The sequence below is a fragment of the Zosterops lateralis genome (genome assembly GCF_965231275.1).
Source record: "Zosterops lateralis genome assembly, chromosome: 14".
In the NCBI taxonomy this organism is placed as follows: Eukaryota; Metazoa; Chordata; class Aves; order Passeriformes; family Zosteropidae; genus Zosterops; species Zosterops lateralis.
The window spans coordinates 11,453,404-11,476,275 of NC_139774.1; the positions used below are offsets into that span (position 1 = coordinate 11,453,404).

General features: G+C 42.2%; 1 protein-coding gene across 1 annotated transcript; it reads left to right on the forward strand.

The window, feature by feature from the left end:
• The first annotated feature begins 418 nt into the window (after nt 1-418).
• MAML1 (mastermind like transcriptional coactivator 1) lies at nt 419-22,558 on the forward strand. The gene is made up of 5 exons (XM_083871802.1): nt 419-791; nt 9,411-10,811; nt 12,823-13,083; nt 15,952-16,066; nt 18,241-22,558. Exons 1-5 carry the CDS (start codon nt 423-425, stop codon nt 19,233-19,235), a joined length of 3,141 nt encoding a protein of 1,046 aa, XP_083727928.1. The 5' UTR covers nt 419-422; the 3' UTR covers nt 19,236-22,558.
• The last annotated feature ends 314 nt before the right edge of the window (nt 22,559-22,872 follow it).

Consider the following 22,872-nt stretch of genomic DNA (forward strand, 5'->3'; position numbering starts at 1 on the left):
CGCCGTGACGTACCCCCCACCCAGGAAGCTCCGCCCATTTATTCTCAACTCGGCTCTGGAGGGGAAAAACAATTTCAAGATGGCGGCGGCGCGGACAACAATGGGGGGCCGGGGGTCCGGGCCGGCCCGCGCCTGAGGGCGGCGGCGGGGGGAGCGCGGCAGGTTCCGCCGGGCCCCGCGGGGCGGGCAGGGCTGAGGGAGAGCGGGGCAGCGGAGCGGCGCCGGGCTCGGGGCAGAAGGAGGAAGTGGGGCGGGGGGGAGAAGAGCGGGCGCCGGGCCGGGCGGGGGGAAGAGCCGGGGCGATCCCGGCGGGCGGGGAGCGCAGGTAAGGCCGGCGGGAGGGGCGGCGGAGGCCTCGCCATGGCGGGCTCCGGAGCGAGCAGCCGGTGAGCGGCGGCGGCCGCCCCTTCGCCGCCCGGCCCATGGTGCTGCCCCCCTGCCCCATGGCGGAGTTCGTGGTGCCGCGGCACAGCGCGGTGATGGAGCGGCTCCGCCGGCGCATCGAGCTCTGCCGGCGGCACCACAGCGCCTGCGAGTCCCGCTACCAGGCCGTGTCCCCGGAGCGCCTGGAGCTGGAGCGCCAGCAAACCTTCGCCCTGCACCAGCGCTGCCTGCAGGCCAAGGCCAAGCGGGCCGGCAAACACCGGCAGCCGCCCCCGGCGCCGCCGCCGCCCGCGCCCCCTCCGCCCGCCGCCGCCGCGGGGAGCGCCGAGAGGAGCGGAGCCAACGGGCTGGACGGCGAGACGGCGAGCGGAGAGCAGCAGCACGGCCGCAGCAGCGCCCTGATCGCGGTAAGCGCCGCCCGGGGCCGGTGCTGGGGCCGGGGAGGGAAGGGAAGGGACCGGCGGGGGTGCCCGGCGGCACCGGGACCTCTCGTCTGGGGCTGGACGGGGGAAGGAAAACAACTCTCGCGGTTGGTGTGGTGGCCTGCGGGACCAGGGCTGGGGTTGGGGCTCTTTGCACAGTACCCCGTCTGCTGTGATACAACTTCACAGCCGATAAAGGGCTGTTTTGTTTTTGCTCGTCACCTGTGCACGCTGGAAGTGTATAAAAACTGCGGGTAGTGGCAGGATTTCTGTGATGCTTAAATCATTCAGAGTATTTTGTGAATCATATTTCTGGCTAATTCACCTAAAATGCCCCTGCAGAAACTGTCAGGGGGCACTAATACCGCGGTGCCTTTGGATTTTTGTTTGCTCGTGTCTTTAATTTGAGATGTCAGGGTTTTGTGGAGTCGTTTGATAAGGATACACTTATTACTGGGGGGGGAGCTGTAAGACAATGTGTCTTAATTTTGGTATATATTGGAAAGAATTTCAGTGGAAAGGCAGCTGCTTGTTTGCCACTCACTCTAGTGGGTGTGAGCAGTATGAGAATCCCACTCCACCCATTAAAAACTGGCTTAGCTCAAAATCTTAATGTTTCTCTGGCTTCTCTAGCATTTCTGGTTGTCAGGACATATTCACATAGCCCTGTTTGTATATCAAGATTGCAATTGCTTAACTTATTCTGGGCCCTTTAAATATACTGCTCTGTGCTAATGTGTCAGTAATGTAGGTTAGTAGGATAACCTCTTAAGGGCTGCCTGTCCTAATACCTGTCTGCCTTAAAACCAGGTATTTTTAAATGGTGGCCTGCATGAAAATGATTCAGTACTGCTCTGAGTGTCTTTAAAAGGGGACACTGGATTAAACTAAGATATTTCCAGGTTGATATATGGAATAAATCGTGTTTTTAGGGTGCTTTGTGTATTTGATTGAGTTAGAAAGGAAGGAGGATATACTTCTCTCTTGTCTTGGACCTCATTTACTGTTTTTAAAATAGAATCACGATAGAGCTTATTGTATACTTGAGTGTCCAGGACATAATTTGAAATACTGAAACACAGGGTTTATCCATGTCATCTTTACTGTGACCAGCGCTAGGCAGCCTGGCTGCAGTTTGTAGTATTTACAAGATGAACTGAAAGTGTTACTTAACTGAATTGTGTCTGTTCTTGCTAATATACCTATGAGACTCGATGATTGCTGGCTGTTGAGAAGACTGAGGTCCTTGTGACACAGTTAGAGCACTTCAGAGGGCTGCTACAGAAGGGTACTTGAGGAAGAGAGGAAACCTTGTGCATTCCTGACACTGATTCTACACAACTTTATAGTTTAGCTGTTGTTCAGCAGACTGACCTTGAATGTAAACTTGTGTCGAAACAAAAATTACTCAAACTTGGGTTTTATTATCTGAAAACTTGGTGGGGGTTCTGTTTATTTCCTGCTGGGCTCTCGGGTGTTTTGCATATGGGGCTCTACCCCTTAATAATGTGTATTTTCATTACATCCAGGGCTCTTTAGCATGTCAAATCCCGTTGCTTAAACTGCCACCACACGACTTCATATTGATCTTCTAAAAGAAAGATGTCTCCAATTCATCGGTGTTGTTTCTCTTAAATCACTTTGGATGTGGATTTGATCTAATTAGCATCCATTATAATGAGGGCTCTCAACAGCAGCAGGTTCTGAAGTGCCCTGCACATCTGGGGAAGCCCTTGTACAGGAAGCTGCTGCCAGTGGCCAATTTACACAACAGAAGAGGGTTTTAGTGTATGAATGACTCTTCCTCAGGCTGCCCTGCTGTTTCCTTCCTAGGATCCATGACTGTCAGCTTAATTGCAGCTGCTGATTCATCACCTCCTTACTGGGGTATAAAGTTGGTTTGCTTAGTAATTCAAGTCCTGGGAGAAAACACAACAACAACAACACCTCTGCTGCTAATTTAATTCCTCTGGCCCAGAAAGTCCCTAGGAATGGTATTTTACCTCTACCCATCATGTTGCCATTATCAAGACCAAGCATGTGCTTTGAGTGGGAAGGATGTGGGGTTGATTTCCAGTGTTCAATAAAGTTTGGATGAAAACCAGAATTATCTTTTAAAACATCCTGGGCACATTCCTTTCCAAAGAATGCTGCTAGCTCAGTGCAACATGCATTATATCAGCTGTTGCTGCTGTAGCAATCCAGATTTTTCTGTGAAGCTGCATATGAATCTGCTCTTGGAAAATTAGTACTTTATGTTGACCGTTAATGAGCTATTTATTTTTGTCCCTGAAGGAGAGAGCAGTTCATATAAAGGTGAAGGCTTTTGTGAGGTCTTGTAGTAGTAGGAATGAAGCTGCATTGCCCCAGGTGTGGATGGTGTGGGCACTGCCAGGTGCTGTCCTGCAGAGCATCTTCTGTAAGTGCACAGTGGTCACAGGGAACTGGGTGGCACCAGCACTTCCTCCTTAGTGTCTGTGTGATTTGTCACGTGGACAAAATCAGATATTTTCTCTTTCATTAGTCTTTTCTCTGATTTAGATCCTGAAGTTGGATGGATCTTGCTTACAGGCAGAACTGAGTGGTAGATTCTTCCTTGTTTTCCTACTAAGCAGCTGTAAAATTTAAGCTACAGAAACTGAGAGAATACAGTATTGATACAGAAATACCTTAGATTATTTATGCATCATGTAGGCCTGTCCTTCATTTGAGGAAAATGTTGAAAAACCTTCTAGCTTCCTACTTCTAAAAAACTTCCAGACCATTATTTGATGGGAAATCCAAATGTTGGCATCTACTTCCCATTTATGTTGTTTAACATGACATTATTAAGGCTGTGTTCAAAGTAGAAGATGCTCAATGTTTGGATAATGTGTTTGCTGTGTTAATCTTACATTTTTGAGAAACAGGGAAGTTGGGAAGAGATGGGGCTTCTTTCCTAGAACATTTTTTTCTCTGCCAGGTTCTGATACATGAAAGTTTATGGAATAATGCTGTTTAAATTCTCTGCAAGAGAAGAGTTGGCTTCCTTACATTTCTGTGATAGGCTATAAGGCCGTGTATGGCTGAGCTGAACAGAAGGTGTTTCATTGATGTGTCAATGGGGAGAATGGCAAGATCTGGATTTTCATCTCCACTCCTTGTTTTATGATGTGGTGTCTTGGAAGGAGAACTGCTCCCTGTTTTTACTGGGTTTTTTCCCCACCTGAGAGCAGTTGTTGTGCAGAGAGCTTGCTTTGTCTAGGACTGCCACAAAACCACAAACAGTATTTCTGGAATGAGCACAGAAGGTCTAGTCAGTGGCCTGTCTTGAGAATGCTTTGTGTTAAAGCTGAAGAGCAGCATTTATTTGGGAGTGATAGATGTTTTGCATTAATATTGGTTAAATACTAAATTAAGCAAAGGCACCAAGTAAAGAGTTTCAAATGAAATTTAAGTCCAAGAAGAGCAATGCAGTGTTTCTTGGTTGAAAGACCTGAAGTAATAAATTAAAGGGAATAGATTGCCCACAGTGCACTGATAAGTGTTAATGACATTCCTCTAACTGGTACTCTTAACAGTTCAGAAGACCTCATTTTTGTGTAGGCTGTGGTTTAAGGGTGTTAAATTGTGAAATTATGTTTTTACCACAAAAATAGCAAACTATTTACATGTTATTTATATATAGCTATGGTGCAGTGTAGTCTTGCCACCATTGTTTGTTTTTGCTGACAAGTCTGATAGTTTGTTGCCCAACAACTCAGACAGGTTTTTCTTTGTCTCCTTTTAATTCTCTGTGAGGTATTGTTTTATGTTTGAAACATTTCCCTTACCAGATCAGTTAGATATGCAGTGATGCTTCCTAAGTTGTAAGGATCTGGGAGTGACTGAGCTGCTGCTGTTTAAGTTCAAGGGAGGTGGAGGATCCGGCATTGCAGCTGAAGGCACAGGAGTTTTTTTGATTCAGCAGAACAATTCCTGTAGCAGAAGCTGCCCCTTGTGACTTATGCAGGCTTGGGATATTTATAGACATGCCTATCCACAGCCCTTCTTCACTCCAGCAGGCAGTCACCCAAATACAAAAGTCTGCTGGAATTAAAGTAAAAATTAAAATGAGTCCTGCAGTTTGGTTCTGACAGCACAGTGGAATGCAGAAACACATTGGGAATGCAACTTTGGAAGCTGAGGGTGGATCCACAGTAAAGGGGGAGTTTTTACTATGGTGTGTAGTCAAAATGTTATGTTTTCTATCCAGAATTCATGCACTACAATGTCTGATACTTGCATTGTTATTCCAGCTTTAGGAGTTACCATCTTTGTTGCTCCTGTCCTTGGAGAGGCAGGAGAGGAGAATCAGTGTCTATAGAGCACCTACTGTGAACTCTGGTACATGGTACATCTGTGCTGCAGTACTGCCACTTCCATGGCAGAAAAATGGATGTATTCTGATTTGGTTTCCCCTTCTAGGTGAGAATGCTAGGAGCCATATTTGAGCTAGTTTTTTATTATGCTTATAGTCTAATACAGCATTTCTTCTTTGAAAATGTCCAGCATCATGTTTCTCTTGCTGGTATGTCAGGACAAATCCTTGTAGACTTAATTCTGATATCAAAATGGTAAATAAAATACTAAAAATTAAAGCTCTAATGAATCCTGTAAGAATATTTAAGTCCATGTAACAGATGCTTAAAAAAAACTAAATAAGAACATTATACAGGGCCTAAGAGGCACAGTATAAATACCAGATTTTTAAGAAGAAGTTTCTCTTTTGCCATGTTCACAAGGTGGTGTTTATTTATTTATTTTCTTTTAATGAAACCTGCATACAATTTGTATTTTTTTATATATGTATATGTATTTACCGTCTTCAGTTACAGGACTCAAAGTATAGCAAAGTACTGGATTTTTGCAAAAGGACTTTAGCTGACTCAGTTTAGCTGTTCTGAATGGTAAAGGGTTTCTTGTTTTCATGAAAGAAGAAACTTTCATGCCTGTTAAATTCTAACCCATTGAAATGCCATTGGTTTCAGATAATTGTCTAAATCTGGTTTCAGGTATTAAGTCCACACCAAAATAGCCAACAAACAAAAAAACCTGAACAAAAAAACCAACAAAACCAATCAGAGCAACTTTGTACCACTTTTTTGACCAGTGATTCATGCCCCTTCCCACCAAGGCAGTAAGAAGGCACTGCTCTGGCCTCTGAAGTTTTGAACTCTGCCAGTGCTAACAGACAAGCAATAGATTGGGTTTTCAAGCTTTTCTGGTTTCTGTAGCAGTTTTTGAACAGCTTTTATGAAGTCAGTCAGTTTGCCCTTGCAGTGAGACCACAGTAGGGCTGAGCATCATTGTGGTAAAACTGGTGGGTTTAAGATACAGATTGAATATCTCAAAATGCTCTGTGTGCTCTCTGTTTTCTGCTGGAAGCTTTATTATTTGCCTGGGCACGCATCCATCCCTGGCATTGCAGGCCTGTGTCCTTGTCAGTGTGTAAGTTACATGACCAAAGGTGCATTGGACACATTTGTTGTCATGGATGGCACCTGGGTTTTGTCAGCTCATGTTCTGTGCATGAGGAATGCACAGTTGGGCACGTGTGCTCCTGCCAAGGAAGTGTTTATGAGCACGTTGAGGGCTGTGTGTTCTGCTCATGTGAATAAAATGCAGCTCAGGTGATGTGACGTGGAGGAATTGCAGCCTGTGGCCTCTAAGTGGCTCATTGACAAACTGTCTGTCCTGTCCTGGGCCAAAGGATCGAGGCCAGTTCATATCCCCTGCCTTGCACTGTTCCTGTATTGGTAAAAATACTTCAGATAAATGCTTTTGGGGTAATATTTTTAGGCATAGCTAGATAGCAGTGATCTCAGAAGTTCATCTTTTGTTGGAAAACTGAATAGGCTGAGAAAATGCAAAGACATTTCTGTGTCTGATCTTGTGACAGTGGAAATGATTGACTCAGTGTTACAAATGAAATGGATTGATTCTGCTGAGGAAACCATGGATAGTGCACTGGAGGAACACTGTACCTTACAGGATGGTAATGAACAAGAAAATTAAAGCTGAAGGGGTTTTCATAGTGAGTAGCAAGATATGCTTTACTTCGTATGTGAAGTACCTACCTTGACAACTACCATGTATTGGTTGGGTTTTTTTCCTGAGTTTTGGCAGAAGAGAACAGGTTTTTCTTGCCTTGAGACTCTGTTGGAGCAGCTTGATATGTAGATAGCTTGCAGTCTGACTTGTATCTCACATGCAGCCTGTTATTTTCCCCCTCAGATCAGATTATTTGGATAGACACAGACAAACTGGGGAGGAACTTAATCTCCCCCTTTTTTGCCAAAGCAGTAGAGTTTTAGGTGAAAGGAGGATTTTGTCTCGAGCAACTTACAGTCAAAATGTCTCCAAGGATCAGATATCTGAGTGTTATGACTGTTAAAACCCATAGAGATATGAGAGTTCCTGTGCTGGATATTAGAGGTCTGTATCTTTTTCTAGACTGCAGTGAGGGTAGCTCACAAAACAAAGTTATTATTTTGATGTAAGTTTTCAGGGGATGGGTTTTTTCCCTAAGTATTTAGAATTAAGGAGGACCCATTCCCAAACTTTGAGTAATTTGAGTCATCATATAACCTTGGGCAAGTTACTCATCCACCTTGAGCTTCAGTTTTCCTGGTGGGAGTATGAAGTAAACAATGGGAAACACTGAAAGCCCAATTTGGGATGGAGTTGAGCTTTTTTGCTCTCTGTCGTTTTGCCTTTTTACAAAAAAGTAAATTTCCGTTTTTATTTCAAGTTGGTATTTGAAAAAAATCACTAGAGAACTGCTACTCCAAGCTGAAGACCTGATGTTCAAATTAAGAGATTTCAAGTTCCAGCCTCCTCTCCAAACATACACCTCATCCTACTCAGTCTTCTGCTGATCTTGCTACTCTGCTGCTATTTCCATGTGCCATCGAGAAGATCATAGTCTCCAGGGAAGCTGGAGTCTGTCTCACAGATAAAAATAAGGCTTTGCTGTTGCCTATACAAGCATTAAACAAATAGTGGGGTTTTTTTGCTGTTACCTGTGCAGGAATTAAACAGATGGTTTAATCTGGAGTTTCTTTCCCCCCAAAGATCAGCTCACTGTAGACGGTTAAAAAAAAAAATAGAAACAATTAACTGTGAACCAGTCCTTCTGTCTGTAAATCAAAGAATGCTGTTGCTCAGGCAGGTGTGTAACATTATGCTGGCCCTACATAGAGCCTTTTGCTTGAATGCTGAGATCTTGAGGTTTCCCGTTTTTTCCTTGGATGAGAGTTTTCCCCAGGGGTTAGTGGGCTGCCCTGTGAAGACTGCAGGTAATATGAAAAGAACCATCCTTGTCTTGAGGTTTGTTTAATGAGCTGCTTTCCTGCCATCTGAGAGGGCTGTTGTTGGCCCACACCTCAGGTGGGTGGCTCTTGGTGGGGATTCCTGTTCAGTGTCCTGCTGAGATGTGCCAGGGTGTCTCACCCAGGGCGGGAGCTGAGGGCAGTTCCCTCTTCAAACTCCCCTCACTGTTGGAGCAGCGTCTCTGCCCTGCAGGTTTGTCTGCTTTGGTGGAGTGTTCGAGCACCAGCAAAGCTCAGATTTTTGTACAGAATGCACCCGAGGGAAGGAAAAATTTATAGTCACCTTTGATGTGTGCAGGAATTCTGTTTTCAGATGCTTTTGAGGTCAATAGAAAGAACTTTATATTTGCAAGAATGCTGGCAGGAAGGAGAAATTGAACAAAGGCTCTCAGGCTCTGGCTGTGAAGCTGCTGCTGTAGCCGCTGGTCGCTTCTAGGTGGCACCACGAGAAAGAGAATCTGTGCCTTCACCATCCGTGAGAGGCCAGCTCTGGAGCTGCTTGGGGCTCTGGTGGTCACAGCAGCTGGAAAATACTTCAGGAGAAAGGAGGAGAGGAATGAATTTGCTCTGCTCAGTGATAGAACTGGCTGAACTCTGAATTGCATTTTCCACAAGTGTGAAGCAGCGGTCGCTAAGTGACAAATTGGTTTTGCTTCAGTGCCAAAAGTGTGATTGTGTACGAAATTTATGCACATAGTTCTTCTCTGAAAGTTATTATCACAAAAGAATTACTTTTTTTTTTCTAAATATTTAAATGTGAGACTGCTTTATATGTAAATGTGAGATTTTTATGAAACAGTCTCATTTTCTCAGTTGTTCTCAGGAATAATTATACTATGTGTGTACATAGGTCAAATAAAACACAGGTTTTTATTCTCATCTGAAATTTGATTCTTAACATTCTTCATTGTTTTTCTCATTTTGAATAGGAAAAATCATAACATATTCCAGTTCACTTTCAACTTTTTGTTGTTGTCAGAGTCTATGGTGGCTTTTAGTTTTGTCTGAAGGAGGGGGCCTCTGTTTGAAGTAGTACATGTTTTTTGAAAAGTTACCCTAAGAGATTATAGTGAGGAAGTCATCTCATGTGCCGACTTGTAAAACAGAATGTTACCAAAACAAAGATGTAATCTTTGATTTTTTTTTTTCTGAAATGTTTTATTCAGAGCAAGACAATGTTCTGGTAAGAAATAAAAATCCATATCTATGTAGCACAGAACTACGTAACTAAAATATTCCTTTTCTTATTCAGCAGCTCCATGAGACTGTGAAAAGAAAGCTTGATAGTGCTGCTTCCCCTCAGAATGGAGACCAGCAAAATGGTTACGGTGATGTGTTTTCTGTGTCCAAGAAACTGCGTCGTGAGGATGGTCTGGGAGTCAGTGGTTCTTCCAATGGAATGCCCCCTGTGTCTCCACTCCATCATCTTGACAAGAAATCTGGTACTGGTGATACCTTACAACTTAATGGGAAACATCCAATGGGGCTCGATGGCATCAGCAAGAAGTGTCTTCCAGATTCCAGCCTGCAGATGAATGGAGGTGGTGATGCTGATGATTCATTTCCTCTGAGTTTGAACAAAGAGCTGAAGCAGGAGCCTGTAGATGAGCTTCCCTGTATGAATCCTGTAGCAGGGGGTTCTATATCTCAGAATAACCTGATGCCTGATCTTAATCTAAATGAGCAAGAATGGAAGGAACTTATTGAAGAGCTCAATAGATCCGTGCCCGATGAAGACATGAAGGATCTCTTTAATGACGACTTTGAAGACAAAAAAGATGCAGATTCTTCAAATTCAGCTGCACAGACACCATTGCCACAAGATATTAACATAAAGACTGAGTTTTCCCCAGCACCCTTTGAACAAGAGCAGCTGGGATCTCCCCAGGTTAGATCCACTTCTTCAGGTTCAGCATTTATTGGTGCTGCTTCTGTACCTGTAAGTGCCGCTTCTACAACGGTTGGTAGTTCTCAGGCTATGTTCCAGCCTTCCAGTCAGTCAATGACTGAAAATCCTAATCAGCCCATGATGCAGGCATCAAACCACTCTCAGAACGTCCAGAGGCCCGTGTTGTTACCTGGGAAGTGTGCAGGAGGTGCCAAAGAAATGTCTTCTGCTCATCAACTTCAGCAGATTGCTGCCAAGCAGAAGAGAGATCAGATGTTGCAGAACCAGCAACAAGCTTCACAAGTCCACCAAACAAATCAAATGTCAACGTGGCAACAGTCTGGGACTTCCCATAGTCCACTGGCTGTCCCATACACCATGGAAAATCCTACTAGCCCATCAGTTTATCAGCCAGACTTCAACAATCAGAAACTCATGATGCCTAATTTGGGAAATAAAAGCTCACCGAGAGCTGGAGGCAATTATCACGTGAACATTTTGGGTCATCAGCAAAACAGCTTGAACCAGAACCCTGTGAATAGTCAAGGCTCCATGCTGGACTACGGGAACACCAAACCTCTTTCCCATTACAAAGCAGAGTGTGAGCAGGGGGTGGCAGTGCCTGGGCAGAACAAGGCTCCCATGCTGGCATACATCCAGCAGCGCCAGCAGCCACCACTGTCCCACGTAGGTGACGACCAAAATGGGATGATCCTGTTGAAACCCAAGACTGGAAACATTTCCTACCGACTGCCACATGGTCAGGTGAATGTCCTGAATTACCTTTGCTCAGTAGTAGATTTAAGGTTGTTGGGTAGGTAATGCTGGAGTGCAGATTCCTTGGTATACTTTCAAATGTTTTCATTGATTTCACAGAAAAAAATCCTATATACAAGAATCTTAGACAAGAATCACGAGGTCTTTTTTCCACTGGGGGTAGTTTTTAATACTGGGTTCTAGGTCATGTAACATGTGATTTCCAGCTTAATATACTTTGTGGGCAACAAATTATGTCGTGCTTCACAGAAGCTTCTACTTACAAAGATAAATAGATGCTTTGTAAACTTTTGACTAAAATAACTCATATAAAACTGTAGTGTTACACAGTGTTCTCAAAGAAGCTTTGATTTCTTTACCTTGTTTTTAGTCCCTACTTGTGTCAGAGTTGGCTTACTATTAAAAGATCTCCTTTTAGGGGGACTGCATTCCTGATTTCTTGGGTGTTCCATGAAGCCTTTCAGTTCTATGGATTTTTATTGGTTGAGTCTCTGGGCATTAGGGAAGTATGGCATAGGAGAGAAATATATCATTAAGAACGAATAATGGTAGTGTTTGTTTGCTTGAAGGATATGCTTCAGGTTTTCTTGTAACAGAAAATTCCAGATGGTGCTCCTTTGTCTTGTATAGAACTGTTACTACAGGTGTGTTGCAGGTGAAAAATTCTGTAGTGGATGGAGGTATAGACTCATTGGGATTCTGTAACATGTACCTGCAATGCACATAAAAGAGGGCTTGTTGAAAAAAAAGGTATTTGTTGCAAGGATTTAAGTTTCTCCAGCAAAAGCTGATTGAGATCCAACTCTAGTCATATGTTCCCTCAACAAAACAGAAAACCTGTGAAAAAGCTCTGATTAGTCTGCGATAAAGACCACACTGGTGTACAAGTAGAAATTTGAGATCAATGTGTGTTTCATAAAAAAAAATCTCTTTGAAAGCTGGCAGAAGTAACAGTCTAACAGCATTTTGATGGAAGAAGAAGGGTAGAGACAATTGTGTGTGTCACATCTCCCCCTCACTGAAAACCACAAAGGTGACCTTGCATCTGCACTGCCACACTTGCACTGAACTAAAGAAATACTGATGAAAGCTTTGGGAAGATTTCTCAAAAGCTTGCACACAGAACAACTTAGCACAGCATTCCTTATATTTGGCTCATGATTTCTTATGAAACTGCAAAGTGAGAACCAGCAGCCAAACCCATTAGCTGAATGCTTAACTTGAACATAACGTTTGTTCATGTAATTACAGATGAGGCTGAACTGTGCTTTAAAATGATGAAAACTGTCAAATTTCAAAGGGATTTTCTGGTACTGAGAGGGCAGTATCAAATCTTGAATGATAAGTGTTCCAGTTTATTTTTGCTTATCCCAAGTTCCAGTCTGAAAAAAAAAGAGGCCAAAAAATGCAGAATTAGGAAAAACTAATAATATCAGACTTATACCTAGTAGTATTTTTGTCTATGGTGTATGGTGATGGTTGGATTGCTGGAAAAATACTTTAAGACCCATTTTGACCAGTGGAAGCCTTCTCCCTTTCACCTGCAAGTAGTAAATTCTCTGATATTAAAAAAAAAAGGCAAATTTAGGGTGGGAGACATAAACACTTGCAGAATGAAACATTGACAGAAGAGGCAGGATTTAAATAAATGTTTTGTACAACAGAAAAATAAAATGTAGTGTTTTAAAAACTGCTACCAAAGTATACTGAAGCTGGGGTGTTTGAAGTGTAATTTGTAACTGCCTGAAAAAAAACCACACAGAGCTATACTCACCTGTTTGAGCTGGAAATTGGAAAGTACTTTGAGACTGAAGTTAAAGCCTCTATTCCTAAATGTTGTGGAGCTTCTGATCCTGACTCCAAAGTGGCAGTTCTGTGTCTGTCTCTCTATAGATGGGTGTTTGACTGTCTTTAATTAGCTGAACTTCCATAAGAAGCTTCACAGGTGAAGAAGTCACTGCATTTCTGTAACTTTTGTCACTTTTCCTACGTTCTGCAGGATCAGAACCCTGCCCCTGCTGTTCCTCGTGTTCCTGTTTCTGTCCCAGGCCCTGGTGTGGGTGCCCAGGCTCCAAATGTCTCCATGGCAGGTAACCACAGCAACTCAGCTTATCAGCAGCAAGCAGCAGTGATGAAGCAACACCAAATGCTGATGGACCAGCAGAAGCAGAGAGAGCAGCAACAAAAGCACCTGCTCATGGAACAACAGAAGCAGCAATTCCTAATGGAACAGAGGCAGCAGCATTTGCTGGCAGAACAGGTGAGAGGGGCCAGCTATCTGCTTTTTTAAATTTGTTCTGCTTTGCTTTGGTGCATGAAATAGCATTTGATGTTTTAGAATCAGAGAATAGTTTGGGTGGGAAGGACCTTAAAAATCACTTCCGTTCCAACTCCTCTGCCATGGGTAGGGACACTTTCCACTAGACCAGGTTGCTCCGAGCTCCATCCAGCCTGGCCTAGAAACATATCCAGGGATGGGGCAGCCACAGCTTCTCTGGGCAACCTGTTCCAATGCCTCACTACATTCACAGTAAATAATTTCTTCCTACTATTTAATCTGAACCTAACCTCCTTCAGATGGATGTCTTGGATTCCTCCTTGCTCTATCACTTTATGCCCATTTGAGACACCTTCCCTCTGCAGCCTTCTTGTAAGCCCCCTTTAGGTACTGAAAAGTGCTCTAAGGTCTCCCCGAATCAGCTGCCCATCAGAAGCTTTAAGAAAGAAGGAAATTATACAGTCTGCTCTGAACTGAAAATGTATGAAAGCCCATTTTGTGGGGAAGGTTGTAGAGTATGCAGGATTGTGGAGCTATGGCTGTCCTAGCCAATGACGCTTTTATCACCTGGAGACATCCTGATAAAATCGAGGCCTCAATAAAGGTGACATAAAAACTCCCCTCAGTTCTGGAGCCAGTGTAGACAAAACATAGTAATGTGGTTGGCAGTGTATGAGTAAAGTGTTGGTAAAGATATGTTTTTGATATTTGGGTTAAAACAATTTGGACTAAGGGAATACCATGGAGGAATTATATTATTAAAGACTGAAAGAAAATGCCCAAATCATCAATAAAATCACATCTCTATGAGTTATGTGATCTGTAAGCTTAGAATACCTTTTAATAAATCAATCAGTCTTTGGTGACTTGTATGTTAATATCAAATGTCAAAGATGAGTAGTCATTACTCTCCAAAATGTTAACAAACAGGTGTTCTTTGAGAGCTGGTGGGAAGAAAGGAAATATGGGGTGTGACCTCCTGCTTGTGCTTTTGCATGTCTAGTGGATGGTGATTATTACAGCTTTGTTGGAGCTCTTAGAGCTGTGGCCCAGTGGGTTTCCTTAGGAAAATAATGGACCTAACAGGTGTCAGATCTCTCTGAACAGTAGGGAGGTGATAAGTAGCCTATCTCAAACACAGCATTGAAATATTTTTTTCCTATCTGTTTGCTTTTGCTTTGCCAGCACTTGTTGCTGCAGTAAATATCAGTATTATGAAAATACTTCATTCATGTCCTAGTTGTGGTAACTACAAGTATCTTCTGTAATTTCCATTTTTCTATAGTGATGCTGAGACTCTGGTCCCAAATAAGGAGTGGGTTTGCCTTGGAGCTGAACAGCTTTAGATACTGCATTTGCCACATTTATTGGCCTTGTGCTGCTTAGTCAAGCTAGGTCATGTTTAGCATTCTGATTTGATATTTATTTCTTTGGATACACCTGAAACTAGATGCAGTTTTACAAAAAGATACCTGAATCTGCTGATGTCTACTTTGCAGAAGACTTATACTTTCAGGTAGCTGCAGTGCCATTCCCTGCCTCTATAAATTTGTCTTTTCACTTGGCATTCTGCTTTTTTTTTTTTCCCAAGCCAAGATCTGCAGTTCTTGGTTTCTCTCAGAGCTATGGCATCTGTGGTCAGCCTCTTTCAGGTCTGACTGGTCCTGCAAGCAGCAGGTCCTCTGTCAAGCAGCCTGCCCTCATCATTCCTGTGCATGTCTTAACAGCTTCGCAGCTGGGAGACATTTGGGAAGGGTGGTAGCGATGTGTATCTGCTGTTTGTTACATTGCACCAGTCTCCCTGTGAAGGCTTCTGGCTTGTGTCTTCACCCCAATACTCTTGGGAGGGAATTTCTGTCCCCTGCTGTGCTCTATGTAACTTTTGGTTAAGTAGGCAGTTGTGCATTGTATCACTACTTGGTTATGTCAGAATTTCTGTCTTGGCTGAAGGTGTCTGAGAAAGGAGACACAGAAATGCTGTGCCTGATATATTTCATATTGTATCTACTGTCACTACATCTACATTCCCTTCAAGACTTTAAATTTAATTTTCCCCCGAAGTTTCCTAATAGAAAAATTTCTTGCTTTATTTTACAGATGGTTTGATCATAAAATAGGTATGGGTTGAATCTGCTTTGTTTTAAAGAGGCACAGTTATTTTGTGTCATGAGTAGGGTTTGTCTCAGTTGATCAGTGCATTGCTATGAAAGTTGTTTGAAACAATGATTGAAAAACTTGTATGACTTCTGTTATGGACTTAGTTCTGCAGTTTTCCATAATCTTCTAGGAAAACCTGTGATAAATGAGAATATGGATTTGTGTGTTTCTTTCCATGTTTGCAGACAAGGACTAGAAAATATTTACATGTTCAGTTTTTAATATTTATGATTTGGAGTTTTATTAATTTCTAAAGAAGGGTCTAAAATACATTGCTTTGGAAATAAAGACCCCAAAAGTAAATGTTTGGGTTTTTTTTAATACGCTCACTTTTGGCCTTTTTGTACCTGTACCTCTTTTTTGTCTTTAGACTATTGCTAAAAATGCCTGTCGATTATGTTACTCATTAGGAGACTAACATCTTAGATTTTCAATCTTTGAAAGGCTTCAGACATTCACTGCAGTAACTCTTATGGTGCACATTGTGCACACAAATCCAGGTCTTGTCACTCATCAGAATAAACTGATGTATTTGAGCCTTGAGAACAAAGTCTGAAGTGACTGTAGGGCTGCAGAAGCCCCTTTAATTACCAGCTGTGCATAGATGTATGCAGATGGCATGTTTTTATCCAGGATAGCCCTTGGAAAAAGCTGGATCTGTTCTCAAATGGTCTTGCATTGGGCCTTTCTTAGGAGAAACAGCGGCAGCAGCAGGAGCAGCAGCTGCAGCGGCACTTGACGCGACCTCCCCCCCAGTACCAGGACCAGCCACAGAATCCATACCAGCAACAGGTTGGACAGTTCACAGGTGAGTAAACATGGCAATTGAAATAATAGCAGAAGTACCAGGAGTGAAAAACAAGGTGTCTTCAAATTTCTTGGATATTAGATAGCTTTTAATTAATTTATTGCACGTCACTCTGCCTTAAAAGCTCTTGACCTATACTCTGATTCAGTTGCAAATTAACAGCTTCCCTGGTCACAGGTATCTGGGACAACTTAAGCTTCTGATTCTTAAGGTTGTTTGGGAAATTAATAAAATTTTTAAGTTCCTTCATTATTCTACAGGCTTTTTTTATACTTCTATTTCATTGTGCAAGTTGGAAATTCTCTCTGTCTTTGATATATTAATATTCAGAAGGTTTTTTTCTGAAGCCTGACATCGCTACTCCCTGTATCTATCACAGGCCCTCATTAAAGAAAAATAAGTGGTGTATTATTTCTCTCATCTCTAGAATGAGTTTAAAAGTCTCTTAACATTTTTATCCCTGCTACCTTTAAAAGGGAATGCAGTTTGAATTCTCTTCATTACATGTTAAGTGTCCTGTTTGGGTTTTTTTTTTTGTGTGAGAAGCTGCTTAGTATGTCTGTGGGTTATTAATTCTGATAAATAAAAGATGTTGTAACTGTTCAGCTGGAATAGCTTCAAAAATGTGGAAAAACTAGAAAGCAGTAAAAGCTCATCTTTTTACCTTAAAAGCTGTTACTTGACATGGCATCAAGAAGCCACTTGTCTTTTTTTTATAAACCTAGAATACAAGAAAATTTCCCTTTGTTCTGTTTTCTTACTCTCCATATTCCCGCAGAAATAAATACTGAAGGGGGAGGATGCAAATGGAAATATAATACCCTCACCCTGACAGTGTTTGTGCCTGTGCAGTGTCAAGTGCAGCTACAACTGGGTTTTGTTACTTAACTGAAAAAACCCGATGCCAATACAAAAGGATTGTGTGCTAACACAGGGATCAGTAGCATCCTTCAAATATTGCACTGAAATATTTTTTTATCTTGCCACTTTCCTACAGAAAAATAGGCAAATAACTGTTAGAAATAGTGTAGGTTTTGCTATAATGAACATCAGTACTATTAAAAATAATTTTTATTGTAATGATGATTGTAACTATTTTTTGCACCTTAAATCCTGATATGTGTGCTGTCTCTTTGCTGTAAATATTGTCACAGGAAGACTCTTCCCCTACCCATCCATTCCCTCGACACTCATGTTTTTATGATGAGCTTTGCTGATAATTCAACATAATTTGAATTCTATTTGAATTTATTTTTGATAATTTTGTTTTTATTCAAATACAATATAAGTAATAATGGAGAACCAGTACTTCTCAGCTATCATAAAATAGGAAAAAATTCTGCAGCTTACTTTTGGATTGTAAAGTAAAGACATTGTTAGTGTAGGTAGGTTTCCCCTGGTCAACTGTAAGGACTGTGGGGGATGTTACATGCACTATACTTTACAGAGCTTTTCTGCTTTTTTTCCTTCAAATAGGGGGCTGTTTCTTCTACAAGAAGAAATTTTAAACTCAGGATTTGCAATAACAAAGGACTGTATTTGGTTTTCTGAGAAGACATTTTTCCAAATCATCTTGCATATTAACATAGTGAATACTTCACTGTGGAAATCCAAAAGATACTTGACCAAAAATTTCTGAATTAGATATTTATTAGATCAATAGAAGATATTCCTGGAATTGGGAAAATGCAGAACTGGCAACCATGCAGTTGTATGATAAGAGATGCACCCTTGTGTATGCATGGAATGACTGACTGTGTGTGTGTGTGTGTGTGTGTGTGTGTGTGTGTGTGCAGTAAGAAGTATTTTTTAACAGCTTAGTAAATTGTGCATGCACTTCAAAGTATGTGTTTACCCTTGTTCACAAAGAAATATCAGAGTCCTGCCTTTAAAGTCATAATTTTTTTAAAATTAATGTTGCTGAACTCTTAGAAGTGGTATTCAGATTTTTTTAGGACATTGGCATATCTATGTTTGAGATCAAGGTGGAGGTGCTAACTGGAGCAACAGTTGACACACTTTAATTAAACTTCTGCTCTCTGTGTGTTGCTTGCAGAGGTCATTTTATACAAATGTAGCTGCACCTCTCTTCGGAGTTATTGTGCCTGCAAGCCTGGTTTGGCTCTGGTTGAACCTGAAATATTTGATGTGCAAAATATTTCTTTGTGTTTCAGGGTCATCTTCAGCCATGCCCGGGGTCAGTAATTTAGGACAGTCCAGCTCCGGCAGTCCACGGATGTTTCCTCAGAGCCAGAACATGATTCAGATGGGACCTGGACACGCTCCTGTTGCTCCCCTGCAGTCGGGCTCCAGCCAGCAGGAGCGGGGGGTGTCTCAGTACCCCAGCATGCAGAACATGCAGCGTGGGGGGTTGTACAACCTGGCCCCTGGAGCCATGACCCAGATGGTTCCCCAGCACACGACTCCCAGTGCCAATGGACAGACCCCGATGCAGAGACAGGGCAGCTTGGGCCAGGGCGCTGCCGTTCCTGCTGCCTACGGGCAGAACACCTTACCAAACTCAAGTATTTCTCAGCAGCACAATAAAGGTGCACTGAATCCAACCTTATCTAAGCCGCAGATGGCAAGAGTCCCAGCTGCTATGGGGGCTCAAAATCCATCTTGGCAACACCAAGGTATCCCTAATATTAACAACCAGACACAAGCAAACAGTGGCTTAGGACCATTTACTGCCAACTCCTCTTTCCACATGCAGCAAACACATCTAAAGATGTCCAACCAGCAGTTTGCCCAGGGAATGCCTCAGGTAAGCCTCAGCAGCAGCAGGCCCATGACCTCGATGAACGCGGTCGTGTCTGGGCAGATGCTGTCATCCTCTTTGGGAGCACAGCCGCGGGCAAACCCACCCGCACAGCAGCAGGTACCCTCACAGCAAGTCTTGCCTGGCATGAACCAGACTGTTCCAGACCTGAATGCTTTCAACCAGAACCCAAATCAGCAAATTCCCAACAGAGGAAACCTGCACTGTAGCCAAGGGTACTCTGTGAGGACGACCAGCCAGGAGCTGCCTTTTGCCTACAGCGGCCAGTCGGGCAATAATGGACTTCAGAACTTAACTGGTGACACAGATCTGATAGACTCTTTGCTGAAAAACAGGACTTCAGAGGAGTGGATGAACGATTTGGATGAATTGTTAGGAACTCATTAAAATGGGGCTGGGGGCGTGGGTTCTACTTTTTTTTAATTATTTCATGAGATATAAACAACTCTTGGACCAAAAAACCTGTGGCATTGAGGAGACTTGCAGGCATTAGAGGTAAATGGTTGGGAAAAAGACTGGAGCTGCTTCTCAATGAGTGTTGACACGTGGTCACGGCGCACCAAGCAGGTCTGCAGGAGGAGTGCGCTTTGTCTGCGGTCTCTGAGGAGTTGCACACTTGAACAGGTCAAAAAATACTGTGTCCTAGCCAGCCTTCCAGAAATCTCTTGCAGTGTTCTAAGACTAAATATTTTAATTATTTAAAAACAAAAATTCCACAGAAATAGTGCAGAAAGAACGCAAATAGTTGCACAAATTGTGTTTAGAGCTTAGTCTGCAGCTATTACTTGCAATAATTATTTGTTCATAGCTTGACATGCTGTTATAGTACTGTCCATCAGACTTCTGATTTTTGTTTGAGAAGAGGCTGTATGCACCTGAGTATGCTTGCAAAATATTTGGAATTGTTTCTTTTCCCCATTACTGAAGCATGTGCCTGTACTCTCGGTAAGCAAGTGATATTTCACAGTAAATATTTCTAGATGCTGGTAATAGATGAAAGAAAGTATTAAAACCTGGCCAGTTAGTCTAGATAGTCATCTTCATAGGTTGTAGTCTTTTAAGCTGCAGTTTGCACTCTGTTGTAGAGAGGCACAGTTCTTGGCTTGTACCTTGCTGTGTTTAAAGGGGGAATTTCTTATGGGAGAACTTTTAAACTATAGTAGGTTTAACATGAATTGTAAAGCCATTTACTTTGCACCTGTTTCTTCATAACTTATTTCCAAAGGTAGTTGTATTTAAGTGAAGGCTTTGCTTCATGACAGCTCGTCTAGTTTTCTTTGTTGTAAAAAGTAAAACTAACCTTTGAGATCAGTTCCTCCCCCGAAGTTAGCAATGAGCACAAGACTTTGTCACTTCAGGATAAAAATGAGGAAAGGAGAATTTGGCTGGGAGGTGGAAAGTCCTTATTAGCAATAATAGCACAGGCAGCCTGGGAGAATACTTGTATCAGGGTTGCTCCAGTGTGGAAGTCTCCCCCTTAAATGCTTTGGTTTTTTTAATACTGGCTTACAAGTTTGATAATCTTTCTATGGACTGGTGGATTTACTTTTTTAATATCCCTTGAAGCAGATGCTGTTCTTCTGCTCAGCCCAAGGAGACCTCTTATCCATATGTTGGTGTTGGTCCCAGAAAGGACAAAAACCACAATGGGAACAGTCAATGTTCCAAAGTCCTTACTCTCTACCAAAAAAATCCTTTATCCACCAACAAACCACCTTGCCTTAACGTTTATTTTAAAATGAAAATATAGTTGAAAGCTTTTGTTTTAAATGCACAAATACCTCTTCCCTACCCAAACCCAGCATTGTGATTTAAAAGCAATTTCCTTCAACAAAGACTGGCTTCTCCAGGAGTTTTCTGCATTGCAGAATTGTGAGAGAGGGGTTTTTTTTTCCCGGAGGGGGTGAAGGGAAGTGAAAGATATCATTGGTTTCAAAGAAGGAAAATATTTTACTGTATCTGCAGCTCCTTTATGAGACAATTTGCACTTTTGAAAACTGCTTTTTTAACACTAATACTTTAACCCTTTCCAAATATGCATGGAACATGGCTTGTCCAGCACACTTAGCTAGTGTGGATGAATTCTGCTCTGTTGATCAGATTTGCTGTTTTATCATGTTGAACTGTTGATGAAAGATGTGCATTGATCAGTGGATCCCACCTTTGAACAGTGGATCAAACTTCACTGAAGCAGGCTTAATCCCTGGTAGAGCTTTTGAAAAGATAACATAAAGATTGTCTTTGGATGGGAAGACGAAGGTGTTGGTGACTTTGGTTGTTGACACTTCTGATATTTTCTAGAATAAGTAGTTGAGATGCAAATAACTGATGCTGGCTTTTCTCATACTGGCAATCTAATAAAAAAGCTAGTGAGCTTGGTTTACTATTAAGTTAAACCAAAAACTGGTCCAAGGTAAGTGTCATTAGAAGAGTATAGATATAAACTAGCAACGGCAGGGGAAGGAGTGTTTGCTGTATTTTTAATTTTAAAGGTTAACTTTGCACCAGTGTGCCTTCCCTTCCTGTCAGGGGTGCTTGGGACCTCAATTTCAAGTGACATCCTTCCATGTCACTGTTTTTTTCTCCCCCTTACAAACACTTGACAGAAATAACAGGGTAGTAGGATTCAGCTTCTCTTTCTCCCTGTTTAGGTTGTGGTGAAATCTGCTCTGTTTTCCAGTAGATTTTGCACACAGACTTGGTTCTGAATAAGTCAAAATACAATCCATCCAGTTGTGATTTCTTAATTGGAGGAAAAGAACATCTGCTGTTTGCATTATTACTACCAAAAAGGCAATCCAGCAAAATGTCCAGGAAAATGCAGATGTGCTCTTTCCTCCACTGTTTCTGGAAGCTAAGGTGGATATTGCTCTGCTTGACCAGAGGGTTTGTTCAGGAAGGTATCTGGGTTTAATGACAGGGCCTTTTCATGGTACTGTTGGAGTAAAATTAAGTGTGACTCTAGGCAAACTGGCTTATAATGCCCATTGGTCTCCATGTGTGAACAGGATCCAAAGAGCCCCTGGCTCTGCCTTTGGTCCCTGTGCACAGAATGCAGTCGGAGCGTTGGGAACGCGGTGCCACTGGAACAAGGTTGGAACAGTTCAATGGAAATGGAAATAGGGTTTTGATGTATGTGGGTGCATGGGCAGGGCTGGGCTGTGCCCTGGTGCCCTGTAACGTGTCACTGTCTGTGTCTGCACTCGGGCTTTCCATTTGCTGCAGCTTCAGAGCAATAAAACCAATCTCCCCTGAACTGAACCCAGCCGGCCGCCCATGGCTTTATTTATAAACTGCGGTTTTGGTTGGGCAGGCAAGGTGAGAGTGTCACTGTGCAACATCCACTGCCTTCCAAAAACCACAATCCAATTGAAAAGGGTGCTCAAAATTTTGTTATACACATTTCCTTTGTGTAAATAAATGTTTACAATTTTATATTAAAGATTTGAATAAGAGTTAGATCTTCTGACTGTATATTTTTTACTTTTTATAGATTTTAAAACTATAATTCTTTATATATGTGTTTGGGGGGTATTATGGTAAGTTTTATGCTTGTAAATGGAGAACAGTTGAATTTGATGCTAACCTTTATGAATTTTTGTCATTGAAATGTATAAAGAGTCCATTAATCCCCTTATTCTTTTACTACAATTACTGGTGCACACCAAAAAGAAATCCTTCACTTCTGTTTTATCATTATGAAATAAATATTTTGCTAGTGTATTAAATATACATGGTGTGACTTTATACATTTGCGTGAGCTGAACAGAGTTCAGCATTGTCATTCCTAGTGAGATGGTTCCTTCCCTTCATCCCAACACACAATTTTTGCTCAGCCTATTACTAAGGCTCAAATTCTGCTGCTGTGTCTTGCCAATTCTTATGGTTTCAGAAAGTCCATTTAAACAGGCCAGAACTGGATAAAGGGGCCTTAGAAAATGTAACTTTGAAAATCAGGCTTTATGCTACGCCTACTGCTTCCGGGCTTTTGGTTTTTTTTTCTGGAATGCATTGTAGGCCTTAA

What these genes read in the sequence shown, in the direction of transcription:
- MAML1 (XM_083871802.1), top strand. Translation starts at nt 423, where the DNA reads ATGGTGCTGCCCCCCTGCCCCATGGCGGAGTTCGTGGTGCCGCGGCAC. An exon ending in AGCATTTGCTGGCAGAACAG is followed by an intron (nt 13,084 to 15,951) that starts GTGAGAGGGGCC and finishes GGCCTTTCTTAG; the next exon opens with GAGAAACAGCGGCAGCAGCA. An exon ending in ACAGGTTGGACAGTTCACAG is followed by an intron (nt 16,067 to 18,240) that starts GTGAGTAAACAT and finishes TTTGTGTTTCAG; the next exon opens with GGTCATCTTCAGCCATGCCC.